General features: G+C 41.4%; 1 protein-coding gene across 1 annotated transcript; it reads right to left on the minus strand.

Moving 5' to 3' along the window:
- On the minus strand, window positions 1-12,141 carry LOC136516860 (uncharacterized). The gene is made up of 11 exons (XM_066510355.1): window positions 9,214-12,141; window positions 8,848-9,087; window positions 8,259-8,385; window positions 5,823-5,975; window positions 5,424-5,665; window positions 5,258-5,327; window positions 4,256-4,462; window positions 3,887-4,110; window positions 1,743-1,821; window positions 1,527-1,664; window positions 1-1,002 (listed from the first exon to the last, which is right to left on the minus strand). Exons 1-11 carry the CDS (start codon window positions 11,922-11,924, stop codon window positions 820-822), a joined length of 4,374 nt encoding a protein of 1,457 aa, XP_066366452.1. The 5' UTR covers window positions 11,925-12,141; the 3' UTR covers window positions 1-819.
- Window positions 12,142-12,802: the final 661 nt, after the last annotated feature.

Genomic DNA, 12,802 nt, shown 5'->3' on the forward strand with positions numbered 1-12,802 from the left:
CCCTAAGGGTTTAAGTCGTTCCAAATAGTTCATCACAAGCAACATGACAGAACCTGCACTTAGCCTATGTCACCACAACTCGAGCCTCTTTTTTATAAGAAGGAACCTTGATCTCCTTAAAATACTCCAAACACTGGGCTAACAAGTCTAGTAACAAAGAATAAATAAATAATAATTCGAGATTTCAACATTGGGCAGTTAGCCAGTTACAATTTGTACCCACTCTGTTTCCAGCGCTACATCATTTGGATAAAAGGGAAACAACAGAACAAAACTGCACGCGCCAAACAGAAGAGCATGTCTCTTTTCTTTCAGCTGATCTGCTGTAAACTGCCCGTGCCAAACAGTAGCCATGCATTCAGCAAAAGAGTGCCTGTAGATATTGGAGAAACCGACATCTTTATCCATGTTTCACCTTCGATGTTGTTCTCAGTGTTCAGACTTCAGAGCGGATACCATCATGCCGGCCACTCCCAAGCAGTCAGTGTTCAGAAATCACCAGGCCAACAAAAGATAATTTGATATACACACTTCCTAATCCCGCATATTTGCTGTGCTAGTCAAGTCACAACACTACCAGTGTCAAGCAATCATCCCAGATCCCCAGTTGATCAATCCTAATATTTCCATCCTCTGGAAAAGAAACACAGCAAACAGACAGGAAAGCTGCGACTGCGAGGCTGGTGCGTTAGCACCGGCACCTAAAAACCCCAGGAAGGCAGGTGCCTCTCATCTTGGTTTAAGGAGGCCTTTGCTCCACATGCAACAGATGCAAAAGTTGTTTCTCACCACATGACCAATCCATATGTAGTGGCTTCTTTACCAGTAATAATCGTCTGAATTGCTGTACCAACGTGAACGTGGTGCTCTGCTTGACTGCCACTGGCGTGGATTAAAGCCTCTGTTGCTGTAGTTCTGTTCAGGTGACCTATGCATGCTCCTTGAACTAGATACTCTCCTCCTAGCATTTCTTAGATCCTCTTCAAAGTTGTACTCTTGACGCTGCAAAATCCAAACAGGACAGGGTTCGAAACAAAATTCATTTATCTAGGAAGCGATGAAAACAAAGCAAACAGCATAAGACTGATATTGAGACTATAATAAGTTTGAATTGTCATCAATACGTGATATAAGTAACAAAAGTAAAGTCTCCAATAACCATGGATGATAAATCTTTTGTAGACAGGAAAACCTAGTGATAGTGGAGCTGTAAAGCACAATTTGTGGTAACTAGGGTCATGGATTCAAGTACACAAAGTTCTTAAAATCAAAAGAACCGTTGCTCCCTCTATGTATTCTACACTTTTTTTGCTATTGCTAGTCTATGTCCCCAGTAGCAATGAGAGATCCCGCAAGGGTCGACTGATTTATCCTTTACTCCTATCATTTCCAGCAGAATGTTTACACAACAATTGTGACTTGATAAAATGGACTTAAGTTATTTTCCCAAACTCTCAATATTCTCCAACCGTATATATAATTAATTCAAGACTATGCAAATCTTACTGGTAGTCGGTTATGATTACCTTGCCCGGGTCTGAAAGAACATTATATGCCTCCCCAATTGTTTTGAACAGATGATCCGCATCTGCATAGACTTCCTTGACAATATCCCTCCAAAATCCATCTTCAGCATTCTCGTTCCTTACTAATAATTGAGCAGCCTGCAGGTCACAGCATTGTTAAAAGCAAGGTTTAATGTATAGAATCAACAAATAATAATCGTCAAAAGCAGTAAGGACCTTGTCTGGGTGATGTCTCAATGCAGCTTTCCGGTATGCCTTCTTAATATCTTCTGAAGAGAAGGATGGCTCCACTCCCCTGATACAGAAAAGGATAATTACTAATTAAGTTTATCTCCACATAATACCAGCAAAATAGAATCTGCCTCATGTCAGGATAATTCATCAGAAGTTAAGAGTGGAATATAAATGAAATAATATTTTTCACTGTATTATGGCCTGACTATCTCACAACACAATAATTCTCTCAAACATTTCTGAGATACTAAATGAAGTTCTAAGCAACTAGTGCAATTACCACTGCATCTAAAAAAAATGCAATTACCAATGTTTCCCCATCACTAAGCAACTTTATTAGTAGAAACCTATTATGCTAGCACCACTCACTTGATTGCTTTAGACTTGCCAAAATGGGTGATTAAAGCAATTGACAATAGCCCAAGAGGGTTTCTGTGGAAAAGTCAGGAGCAGGCCAACGGTGGTAATTGTCTTGTTTCTTGGAAGAAAGTCCAATGTCCATTGCAGTATGGTGGCCTGGGCATTCATAACCTTGAGTCTTTGAGCTAGGCTCTACGAATTAGATGGTTGTGGGCATAAAAAACTGATCATTCACGACCGTGGGTAGGATTACCTATTCAAGTGCTGCAAATTGCCAGAGCCCTTTTTGACGTAGCTGTTGATTATATTTTGGGCAGCGGAGAATCTATAAAGTTCTGGAAAGATCGTTGGCTACAAGGAAGGACCCTGGCTGAGATTGCACCCAACCTGTATAATTCGGTTCCAAAGAGGGTAGTAAAGACTAGGACAGTTGCACAGGCCCTTGTCAATCGTGGTTGGGTTGCAGACATAAGAGATGTTCTATCAGTTCAAGTCCTGGTTGTAGGTTTGGGACTTGGTGGATGGGCTGATTCTGCAGTCGCTGGAAGTTCACACAATCCAGTTCCTACTCCAGCAAGTCAGCATATGCTGCCTTTTTCTGGGAATCATCAAATTTTCTCCCTGGCAAAGAATTTGGAAGAGTTGGATTCCTCTAAAATGTAAATTTTTCATTTGGCTAGCCATCAACAACCAGTGTTGGATAACAGACCGTCTGGCGAAACGCGGTTTACCTCCCCCGTCGGCTTGCCCCTTCTATGATCAAGAGGAGTCAATTCAACATATCCTGGTTTCCTGTGTGTTCATTAGATAGGTCTGGAGTCTGGTCCTCAATAGGCTAGGCCTCCTGCTCCTCGGACTGATGACTCGTTTTTCCAAATGGTGGTGCCAAGCAATCAAGGGGTTTGATAAAAAGATGAGGAAAGGGCTGAATTATTTAATTATCTTGGTCGCTTGGGAAATTTGGAAGCGTCGCAATGCTTGTGTGTTTGAAGGAGCTATTCCAGGTGTCCAGTTGGTGCTTCAAGCTGTAACTAATGAGGGTGTTCTTTGGTGCATGGCGGGAGCCTCTGCTCTAAAGCAGATGCTTCTTCAGCTAGGCACAGAGATAGGAGCGGTGTTTTAGTGTAGTGAGGTGTGAGTGTGGGTTTGGGAGTTTCTCTCCCTTGTTGTAGGAGTAGACTCTTGTCTCTCTGAACTTCTATCTCTTCTTAATGAAATTCTCTTGCGTTGTTTGCGGGAAAAAAAAAAACACCACTCTTATACTGAAAAGTAAGAGTCGCAATTGCTGCAAACTCAAGATATTCTATGTTGTTATCTCAGAATATGTATTTAAAGCACTCTACACAGTTCCAAATAATGATATTTTTCGAGTCGCAGTCTCCTCGCATTGCACAGGCGAGGGTAAGGCTTGCCACTAACACCCTTCCCTAGACCCCGCACAGAGCGGGAGCTCTCTGCATTGGGTACGCCCTTTTTATTCATTACATTTATTATGAAACCAATGTTATTGCAACACACATATGGAAGAGCGTAGTTCCTTAAAGAGCTACTAAGTAAAGTGTATTTTATACTAGTATCCATATAATAAGCTATGCTATTTGTACTGTCTGGGTCAGTAAAATTTATAACGAAAGGTGAAAATTAAATGCAGGGATAAGCAGTAACTGCTTTCAAGGAATACAAACATTCAGGTTAACCAGGCACAAACTGAGGCAAGAAAATCATACAGAAGGAACAAAAAGGTAAAACCAATTTGGAAAACTTACAAGATTAAATACAAATTCAGGGGGGTATCGTTTTTTGCTTCATCCTCTATGGATGAAAGCCTCGCATGTGCTTGCTTGAGATCTTTGTGCTTGTTGAAAGTTTTTGGTGATATTCCAGACACATTGACTTTCTTTTCAAGAAGAGAGATTAGCTTCCTTACATCATTAGCAGCTTGGCCATAATCCCTTATCATCTCGTATAAGGTGGCTCGTCTTGAAATTGCCTGAAATAGGTACATGACATAAGGTCTGAAAATAACCATGCAAAGCATAAAAGTTAAAACAGTTTGCATGTCTCTCGGCGTTGGGAAATGGATCATTTCAAAATGAAATGCTTATTATACAAAATAAAGAGCTGCAGCAGTATACCTTGGGATAATTTGTATCAAGAACCATGGCAAGTGAACAATCTGCTATTGCATCAGTAACTTGACCAAGTGCTTGATACGCAGCTGCGCGATTGCAAAAACATACAGCTGAAAATGGGCGTGATTCACTATTGCATGCCAAAGCTGCTGAATACTGTTTGACAGCATCTGAATATCTACCAGCTTGAAATGATTCATTTCCAGCAGCCTAATGATTAGAAGGTAACAACAGATAAGTGATGCTAGTTCTGTCATCCATATAAATGAAAATCAAAAGGGGAATTGATATTTTGCTGCTGCGAAGATTAAACCATTAGGGTTTGCTAACCATGCATCATGGATTTGCGAATCATGTAGTCACATGTCAGCAAAAAAGGAGGTGGAAATCCTGAATGCAACTAGACGGAGTAGCAAATCTCAATTTTCAAGCTCATCTAATTTCAGGCTTATTCTGTGATTTTGTACTAAACATTAAGAATAGATGGATATTTAGCTATATCAATTTTTCTGTTTTTATTAAGCAGCGTGCACTTTCTAGCACCAGTACATCCTATGCTCAAAAGAAGAAAAGCAGCATGAAAGCTCAGCATGTTTCCATTTTTAGAGCCAAACTAAACAGTCAAGGTAACTTGGGACATTATAGTACATTTAAAGAGAACAATCATTTGGAAACTATTTCTTTCCTCGAATTTGTGGGAGAGCTGCACATCATCACATTAAAAAGAGTACACAAACACGCACATCACTGGCTCATATCATCACTAGAAACTTATGCAACATGTCCCACAAAGAGATGTCATATGCTAGGGTATTTTTAGATCTACCACATGCTAGTTCTTAATCTCCATGAGAAGATAAATGTTGGAATACACATGGACATCAAAAGGAGAGCAAATAATAGCATATAATTACATAAAATGGGAAGTATTAGATATGATAAAAACACATCACCAAATTTCTGCCACTGGACCAAAGATGCAACAAAAGAGATTTTAAAGCATACCTTAAGGGAAAGTAGTTCTCTTATAGTCGCTGATAATGATGAGAATTTTTCTTGATATGTGCTCACGTCACTGTGAGTTGCACCATTCAGAAGTCATACATCACAATTCACTAGACCAGCATGAACTGCCAAAACAAAGGAAATTCAAAAAACATGACAAATTTACCTTTCTTTGACAGGTGTGACTTGCTCATGTTTCTTTAACAATTCAAGAGCCTCATCAAGCTTGCCTGAAAGGAAATAAGACTTGCAAATGAGGTAGGGCCGCCAATACCTTCCAGAGAACTGCGTATGTTCAGAGACTCTGGAATTCTTTGGTTCTCCATTGTCTTCGAATAAAACTGAACTTCTTTCAGTCGGATTTACAGACTCCTGACATAGTTGAATCACTTCTTCATATCTTCGTAGCTGTTCAGTGCAGCGATGACATTAGCAGCAAGAAATAAATATTATGACAAAAAAGGACATTCCCTGAACATTAGTTAGTATAGACGCTCTTGTAATTCATTGAAGTACACGCGCTCTTAATAATTCATGGAATGAGCCAAAAGAGAAAAATACAAACCATCAGCAATGCCTCTGCTTTCATCTCCTTGAGGCTGTCCGAATGTGGACATATGTGCAATGCGTTGGAGATCAATTCTAAGGCTTTTGTTGCTTCAGGAGATGTTCTTTTCTCAAGAAGTTCCTTGCACTGGGATACCCAATCGGTCACTCTCTGCAGAAGTAATAAAAGCACATGAGTATGGTAGAATGATAAACCTCATTTGTGGAGAAAAATCGACCTTACATGAAATAGAGAGACTAAGGAAATAATAAAGAAACAGAACACATATCTAAATATAACCAAGAATAGATTATATGAAGTGTTAAAGCACAAACTAATAGCTAGGTGCAATCATGGAAGCCAGTGGAACAAAATCAGGAAACAATTTTAATTTGGGCCCATGCTCCATGGAAAACTTTGCATCTGTACCACCCCTTTAGGAATAAAATGCCGGTGAAAATTCAAATAATGCTAGCACAAACTAAATCTAAAATATGGAACTTGAAAGTTACTTTTAAAGAAGAATCTGTGTGCATTTCGTGCCTGAATCAAACCAATCCGCTTGATTGCACCTAAATATTGGTTTATACTAGATATACATACCTCCAAACCAAGAGAAATAAATCTAGGCAAGGTACAGGATAACTCCATAAGTTGTCTAGTGGAAAAAATGGGCAGCTTTGCTAAGCCCATAGATCACAGCAAAAGTTTCTAGTTTGAAAAATAATGTATAGAAATTATGGGAATCACATTAGGCTGTTTCTAAAAACATCCAGGTCAAATTGAATGCAAAGTATAATGGGAAATCAAAGTGCCGCTGCACTAACGTGGTCACACAAACAAGTATTTTTATCATGTTTCTGAATAATTTACAACAAATGCAACCATGCATACAAAGATAATTTGATTATGCTGAAAAATTCAATCTCAATCATGCTCCTAAGTCAGCTTTACGCATTGCACAGCATCTTAAAACAAATGAATAACAAAACCCAAATGATTTTGTTAGACACTATTGAGAATTCAAGGCTACATGATAACATATGTCTTAGTCTGTAGAATGGTATTCTTGGATTTTGTGGATTGTAGAGTGAACTCCGTTGCTAAAGCGTAATGCAAAATATTTAATTTGTCCAACTGCAATGAGCACTGTGGAGCCTGTTACAGAAGTAATAGCTTTCTAGTATGCCCATACAAGGCAACTACAGGTACAAAGATAGCGAATGGGCCTGCTACCTGACGGGTTAGCCTGATCAAGTATAACCCCAGGTCCTAGGTGTCCTTGTGGGAGTGAATTCAAACATGCATGGGTTAAAAAAACACCCCTCGTCGGTTATGGCCCTAAGTAATACGAGTAACCTCCTGAGTCGCTTTCAGCGAGATGCACATGGCCACAGGCATGCGTGCTGAGCACTCAGAGGCACAAGGTGGCATGTCGAGGGCAGCCGGCCATCGGGGTGTTTCTCGGCCTATGCACGAGAAGCTTCTAGTGCCCGTGGGGGTGGTCTTTCCCCCGCAGGTCAATTTTTTTTTACAAGTACAAAGATAGTTATATTAAAATAACTTCAGGTTACAGAACCATCAGTATACCTACTTTTCCTGATTTAAACTTATCATATTAGTCTTGGCATGAGGAAACAGATATCAAACTGAGCTGCTTACAGGAGAGGTGTGCAAACAAGAAAGATAACACAAGAATTAACAATGCAAAAGTGTGTGTTGCCATCAATTATTATGACGTAAAAGGTTGGTCAACTGAGAACTGATCCTTTCTATGTCGAGGGGTATAGAAAGTGCCATGAAAGAATCAAATCAATACATGTATTTCACCCAAACAGGTCAGTACTTCCATCAAAGTTGCATTCTGAATTCTGATGATCAGATGCAAAGGGATATCATCACTTTTGGCAACTCAAAATGTTATATTGCGAATCAATAGATAGTCAATAACCAATTGAGGAATAATTAACCTACATCACAATAGTACCTGAAGGTGTTAAAGACAAAGATAAACTAGGTCTCCTTGCATCATTACTAATAAAGAGTACACATCGTTGAGCACACCAGTTTAAATTTTTAGTCATTCTTTTCATAACCTAATTCAGAGTTTTCCATGCTTGATTGTGCCAAATTATAGTTCCGAGCTAATCTCGACCATCTTCTTCAGATAGCACCAAGTGTTCTGCTAACCAGTCCTTATACACCAAGGAAGGCAAAAGCTTACACATGTGGTTCTGTGGAGCATTAGTATTTTTCAAAAATAGTGAATAATCTTGGGAACTAAATAAATAGGTAATGTGTTTATATCCAGAAACAGATACATACATACTATAATTTATTAATTTTAGAACATAGAAATATCAATTTAAATATGTACAAAATATGGAATGTAAAAGTTAGATATAGTGAACAGATGCATTTAAGGTCAGCCCTAGCAAAAAAAAGACAAGATACCTTGACCCTTTCCAAACCATCAGAAGCCTCAGCGAATATTTTAAGGTCAGAGCTCCCAGTGTTACTGTTCAAACAGGACATGTAACTCCTTGATGCATCTTCAAGATCGCCCAATGCAAGCTGGCAACTGCAATTAAAGACGATAAAAAATTCAACCTAATAGACATTTAAGGATGAAATAAAACAATAAAGAAAGAGAAAATATGTGCAACTGAAGCTGCAGAGTCAATAATCTCTGCCAAGTCCTCAAATATAACACAAGTGAAGTAAACATATTCCCAGTAGAATACATTTTAGTCCATTTCAAATATAACATGGTTATATTCAAGCTGAAATATCAAAAGCACAATGTTGCTGAAACATGTACCTATGATTTCGCAACTAAGCATATGGTTGAAAACATTGATAAGCTATCATGGCGTGTTACATATAAAAGCAGTACACTCCACCAGTGGGAACATAACAGAATGTTCTTAGATGTACTATGCTTGCAGTCACTGAACTCACCATACTTACATGTTTAAAAGAATAAAAAAAATATTTAACAAATAGAAGAAAAGGTTGAATTGAGGATAAAAAAAAGTCTTACTTGGCAGCTCTAACTTTAGCTTTAAGAAAGGTGGGGTCAATTGATGTAGCAGTCAAACAATCCTGAAGCGCCTCCTGCATCATGCCAAGTGACATTCTTGTAGCTGCACGGTTGCTGTAACACAGCATCAATGCACGGGAACAATGTCCAGAAACGCCATAGTGGGTAACAGAGTTTATTCCACGGGTATAATAATCCTCTGCAGTAGCAAAGTGCCCATTTGCATAGGCTTTATTTCCACTGGAACAAATGAAACAACAGGCTATGTTATATGAAATTGTGCGTAATCACATGAATTAATACAAAATTATATACAAGTCATGAAAAATGAGATACTACGATAGCATTAAACATGTTCACACAAACCTAGTACGCCAGGTTTCACAAGTCTCCAAGGCCACAGAAGTAGAAGAATCTCTTGATGATTGCTTGTTCACTGAGTCTTCATTTTTACTTGTTTCACCGAAAAACCGCATGCCCTTAGTATCTTGTGAAGATTTTGGCTGTTCAAAAGAGCCGATAGTAGAAGGTTTCGATGCCAGATTGCCCTTTCTTCTTAACTTCCTTCTTGTGTTACGTCTTTGTGCTGCTGCAGAGATTTGTGGAGAGGATGACACACCGAATCTAAAGTTCAGCCCACTGAAATTTGATGAGCTTGATTGAAAAGCAGCAGCCTCAACAAAATCATGGAGAGTTCTGTAGGAATTCTCATCACAGTCTTGCCCAATATTAGTGAAAGAATGTTGTGATGCATTACTTCGATCTCCTTCAAAACTAGAAAAGCTGCTACCAAAATTGCTCTCAGATGCATCTAGTTTCGGTCCTCTACCTTGATCTCCAAACATCGGTAGGTCTGCATCAATAACCAAGTGCTCAGTTGCAAAAACTACATCATCTTCAGCACAGCTGGTGTTCAAGTTCGAGATAACACTATCACCTATGTGAACAGGCTGATCAGAAGCCACATATCCCTCTGTTGGCACATGTTCAGCTTCTGCAGGATACGGCGAACAATCCATTGGTGAATAGTCACCTGCTAAATCTGATGCTTCTCCATTGGTACAGGCTTCCTTAGAAACAACCTGATGGAGCTGAGCATGTTGCTTTAGCCTAGTTGGCCTTTTATTTTTCATTTTGCCTTTACGTGCTTCCTTTTGGTCCTTGTATGCAGATTTTATACTGTCTAAACCAAATAAGGTCTCTCCGGAATACCCAGGCAAATCCTGTTTGACAGAAAAATGATCATCTGGAGCAGTTTCTGTTTCTGCATTCATTGTCCCAAAACTGAAAGCAGGAACTGCATTCTCAAAAGTAGAGGAACTACATGAATTATTCAAATTTGTAAATGGGTATGACTCCTGAACTTTGGTTTGGGGAACAGCCCCATATCCTGAAGTTGCCTCTGCTTTGCTTTGAAAACAAAATTCAGGGGTTGTGGGATCATTCGATTTACTTGCAGTCTGGGCAGAAGAAAAGCTAGAAACATTACATCCAAATACAAATACTTTTGGTGGTTCAGTAGCAGTTTCATCTTTCCTGCTATGATATGGAACTCCGCATCCTATATTTAACTTTGTCATCTTCTCTGGGAGAGCACCTGCACACTCCACTGTACCACGAGCTGAACTACAGGTGTCAGTATTTTCATCATTGACAAAATTGTCACCGTCATCCATGGCTATGCTTGCAGAGTGCGAAACTGAGCTTCGGGTTTCATTTCTTTCAAATAAAAAGGTCTGCGGTGGACAATTAGAATTATCACTTTCCAAGCTCCGCGACATGACTCTGTCTCCTGCATTCAAATCTGATGTCTTCTCTGGAGGCAAACAGTAAGTGTCATTAGCTGAATTAGAAGCGTTGCTATTTGCTGTAGAGAAAAACTCACTGCTTGAACTAGAAGTATTGCTATTTGCAGAGAAGAATTCACTGCTCCTATCTGATGTGCTGCCGGTTTCCTTCCCAAAAACAGCACCTGCGACTCCTCGACTTCCAAATGTAAACACTTTGGGTTGATAACCACTTTTCATCTCATGCAAGGGCATGTCACTTCCTATACTCAATCGTGTTATCTTTTCCGGAAGCACATCTACATCACCCAAACCTTTAGCAACAGTGGACGAACTGGTATTGGCACCAGAGTTGACATTGTTTATATTATCCACATGACCACTTACTGTGGTACTTCGAAACGTGAAAGCTTCTGGTGCTCCATTAGTACGATCAATCACCCCACCCCTGGAAGGTGCTTGACTGCCTATATCGAACTGCATCGACTTCCCAGCCATAGCTTTTGCATCAGTGCCATGAACTGAACTAGGATCATCTGAATGTGCACCAGGGCCAGGTGTGTTCTTACAGTCAGCAAAACTCCCAGCTCCATTACCTCCAAATACAAATGCTTGTGGCTCACCATTAGCACTATCCCTCTTCTCACTTTGCAAGGGGTCTCTGTGGCCTAAATTCAACTGTGTAAGCTTCTCCTGGAGCACATTAGTTTCCTTGTTATTAGAAAACAAACCAGATATATCAACACCAAATGCCGAACTTCCATCCTTTCGATCCCTTCCCTGACCAAGACCATTGCCAGCCTCACCCGACGTCCACAGGTTCAGCTTCTCCATCTTATCAGGGAGCTTTGATGAAGCAGACAGTCCCTCGTCAAACCGAGGCAGGCTCTCCCTCACGCTCCCAAACACGAAGGGCGCCTCAGTGGGTGAAGCTACCGCCACTGCTGGCTCCGAAGGCTGCTGGCTCACTGCCGAAGCAGCACCAAACACAAAGCCTCCGGTCTGTCCATCCGTACCGCCGCCGCCGCCACCACCAAACGGGTTCCATGTTCCGGCTGAGGCCTGCGGCGCGCGGGAGCGGGAGGAGGCGGGCGCGTGGCGCCGCTTGGCCAAGCGCGGAGCGCGGCGTGAAGACGGCGGCGCTCCGGCGGAGGGCTCGGGGCCCGGTGGCGCGAGGCCAAGCCCTAGGCCCAGGTTCGCCATGGAAGCCGCGGCGGCGGCGGCGGCGGCGGGGAGCTCAGCCCCGCTAGGGTTTTGGCGCGGCGATGCGGGCCCTACCGCCGGTGGCATCCCCCGCGTCGGCGGGCTCTGGAAGGCTGGGAATGGCCGAATGGAGCGGGGCGCGTGTGATCGATTGATTCGAGGGGACCCGAGGTTGCTTCTACACGGGCACACGGCAGCTTGGTTGCTGGTTGGTTGGCCGATTTCGGAATTCGTAGTTGGGTTGGGGAATGCCTTCGTAGTGATGCCGATTTTGAGTTCGGATACGGGTGGGTGTGGGTCTGTCGCACGTTCAAATTTCAAAGAGTTCCGACCTGTTTTTGCCATGCAGAAGAAGTGATCCTATTGGCAGCTGTCGGCGGGCGGAGCACGAGAGATCTCGTGGAGTCGTCCCGAGCGAAACTCGATTCGAGTTTTGAACCACTTGAGTTTATTTCGCTCATTTCATTTGCAATTCAAGCCGACTCTGGTTCTACTGCAAGAGTATTCTCAGCAACACAGCTAACATCTCTAAGGAGCTGCTTGGTTGTTTGATTCTTTTGGTGTGATCTCGTCACAGTGTTATTAGATTGCGTTACTTTTTATTTGTTTGATTTGATGCACGATACAAACGGATACCGGGAGAATAGATCGGAGCCTTCAGCGAGCTCCCGTTGAATCCAGAGGTCTGTTCGTTTGGCTGTGGCTTGTCGTAAATGATCGTAAATTTCTAGCCAGAACAGTATTTTTCTCTCACACAAACCAACCAGCAGTACTTCTTCACGAACCAGCAACGATACAGCCAACCGTAGCTGATTGCGCTCGCATCTAGTAACATGAGATGCCCAACCAAACAAAGAACACAATCGTTGATTCTCCTCCCGCTGTCTCTCAGTATATGTTCTATTTGTTTAACATTGTCGGAGGTGAACCAAAGATCACTTTAGTTGTTTTACATCAACTTTACT

This window comes from Miscanthus floridulus, chromosome 17, assembly GCF_019320115.1.
Source record: "Miscanthus floridulus cultivar M001 chromosome 17, ASM1932011v1, whole genome shotgun sequence".
NCBI classification, from domain to species: domain Eukaryota; kingdom Viridiplantae; phylum Streptophyta; class Magnoliopsida; order Poales; family Poaceae; genus Miscanthus; species Miscanthus floridulus.

Excerpts from the sequence above, each read along its gene's own strand:
- LOC136516860 (XM_066510355.1), bottom strand. The coding sequence starts at position 11,924 with ATGCCACCGGCGGTAGGGCCCGCATCGCCGCGCCAAAACCCTAGCGGG. Across the intron at positions 8,386-8,847 it reads GCTAAAGTTAGAGCTGCCAA|TTGCCAGCTTGCATTGGGCG; the intron begins GTAAGACTTTTT and ends CTTTAATTGCAG. Across the intron at positions 5,666-5,822 it reads AAGCAGAGGCATTGCTGATG|CTACGAAGATATGAAGAAGT; the intron begins GTTTGTATTTTT and ends TGCACTGAACAG.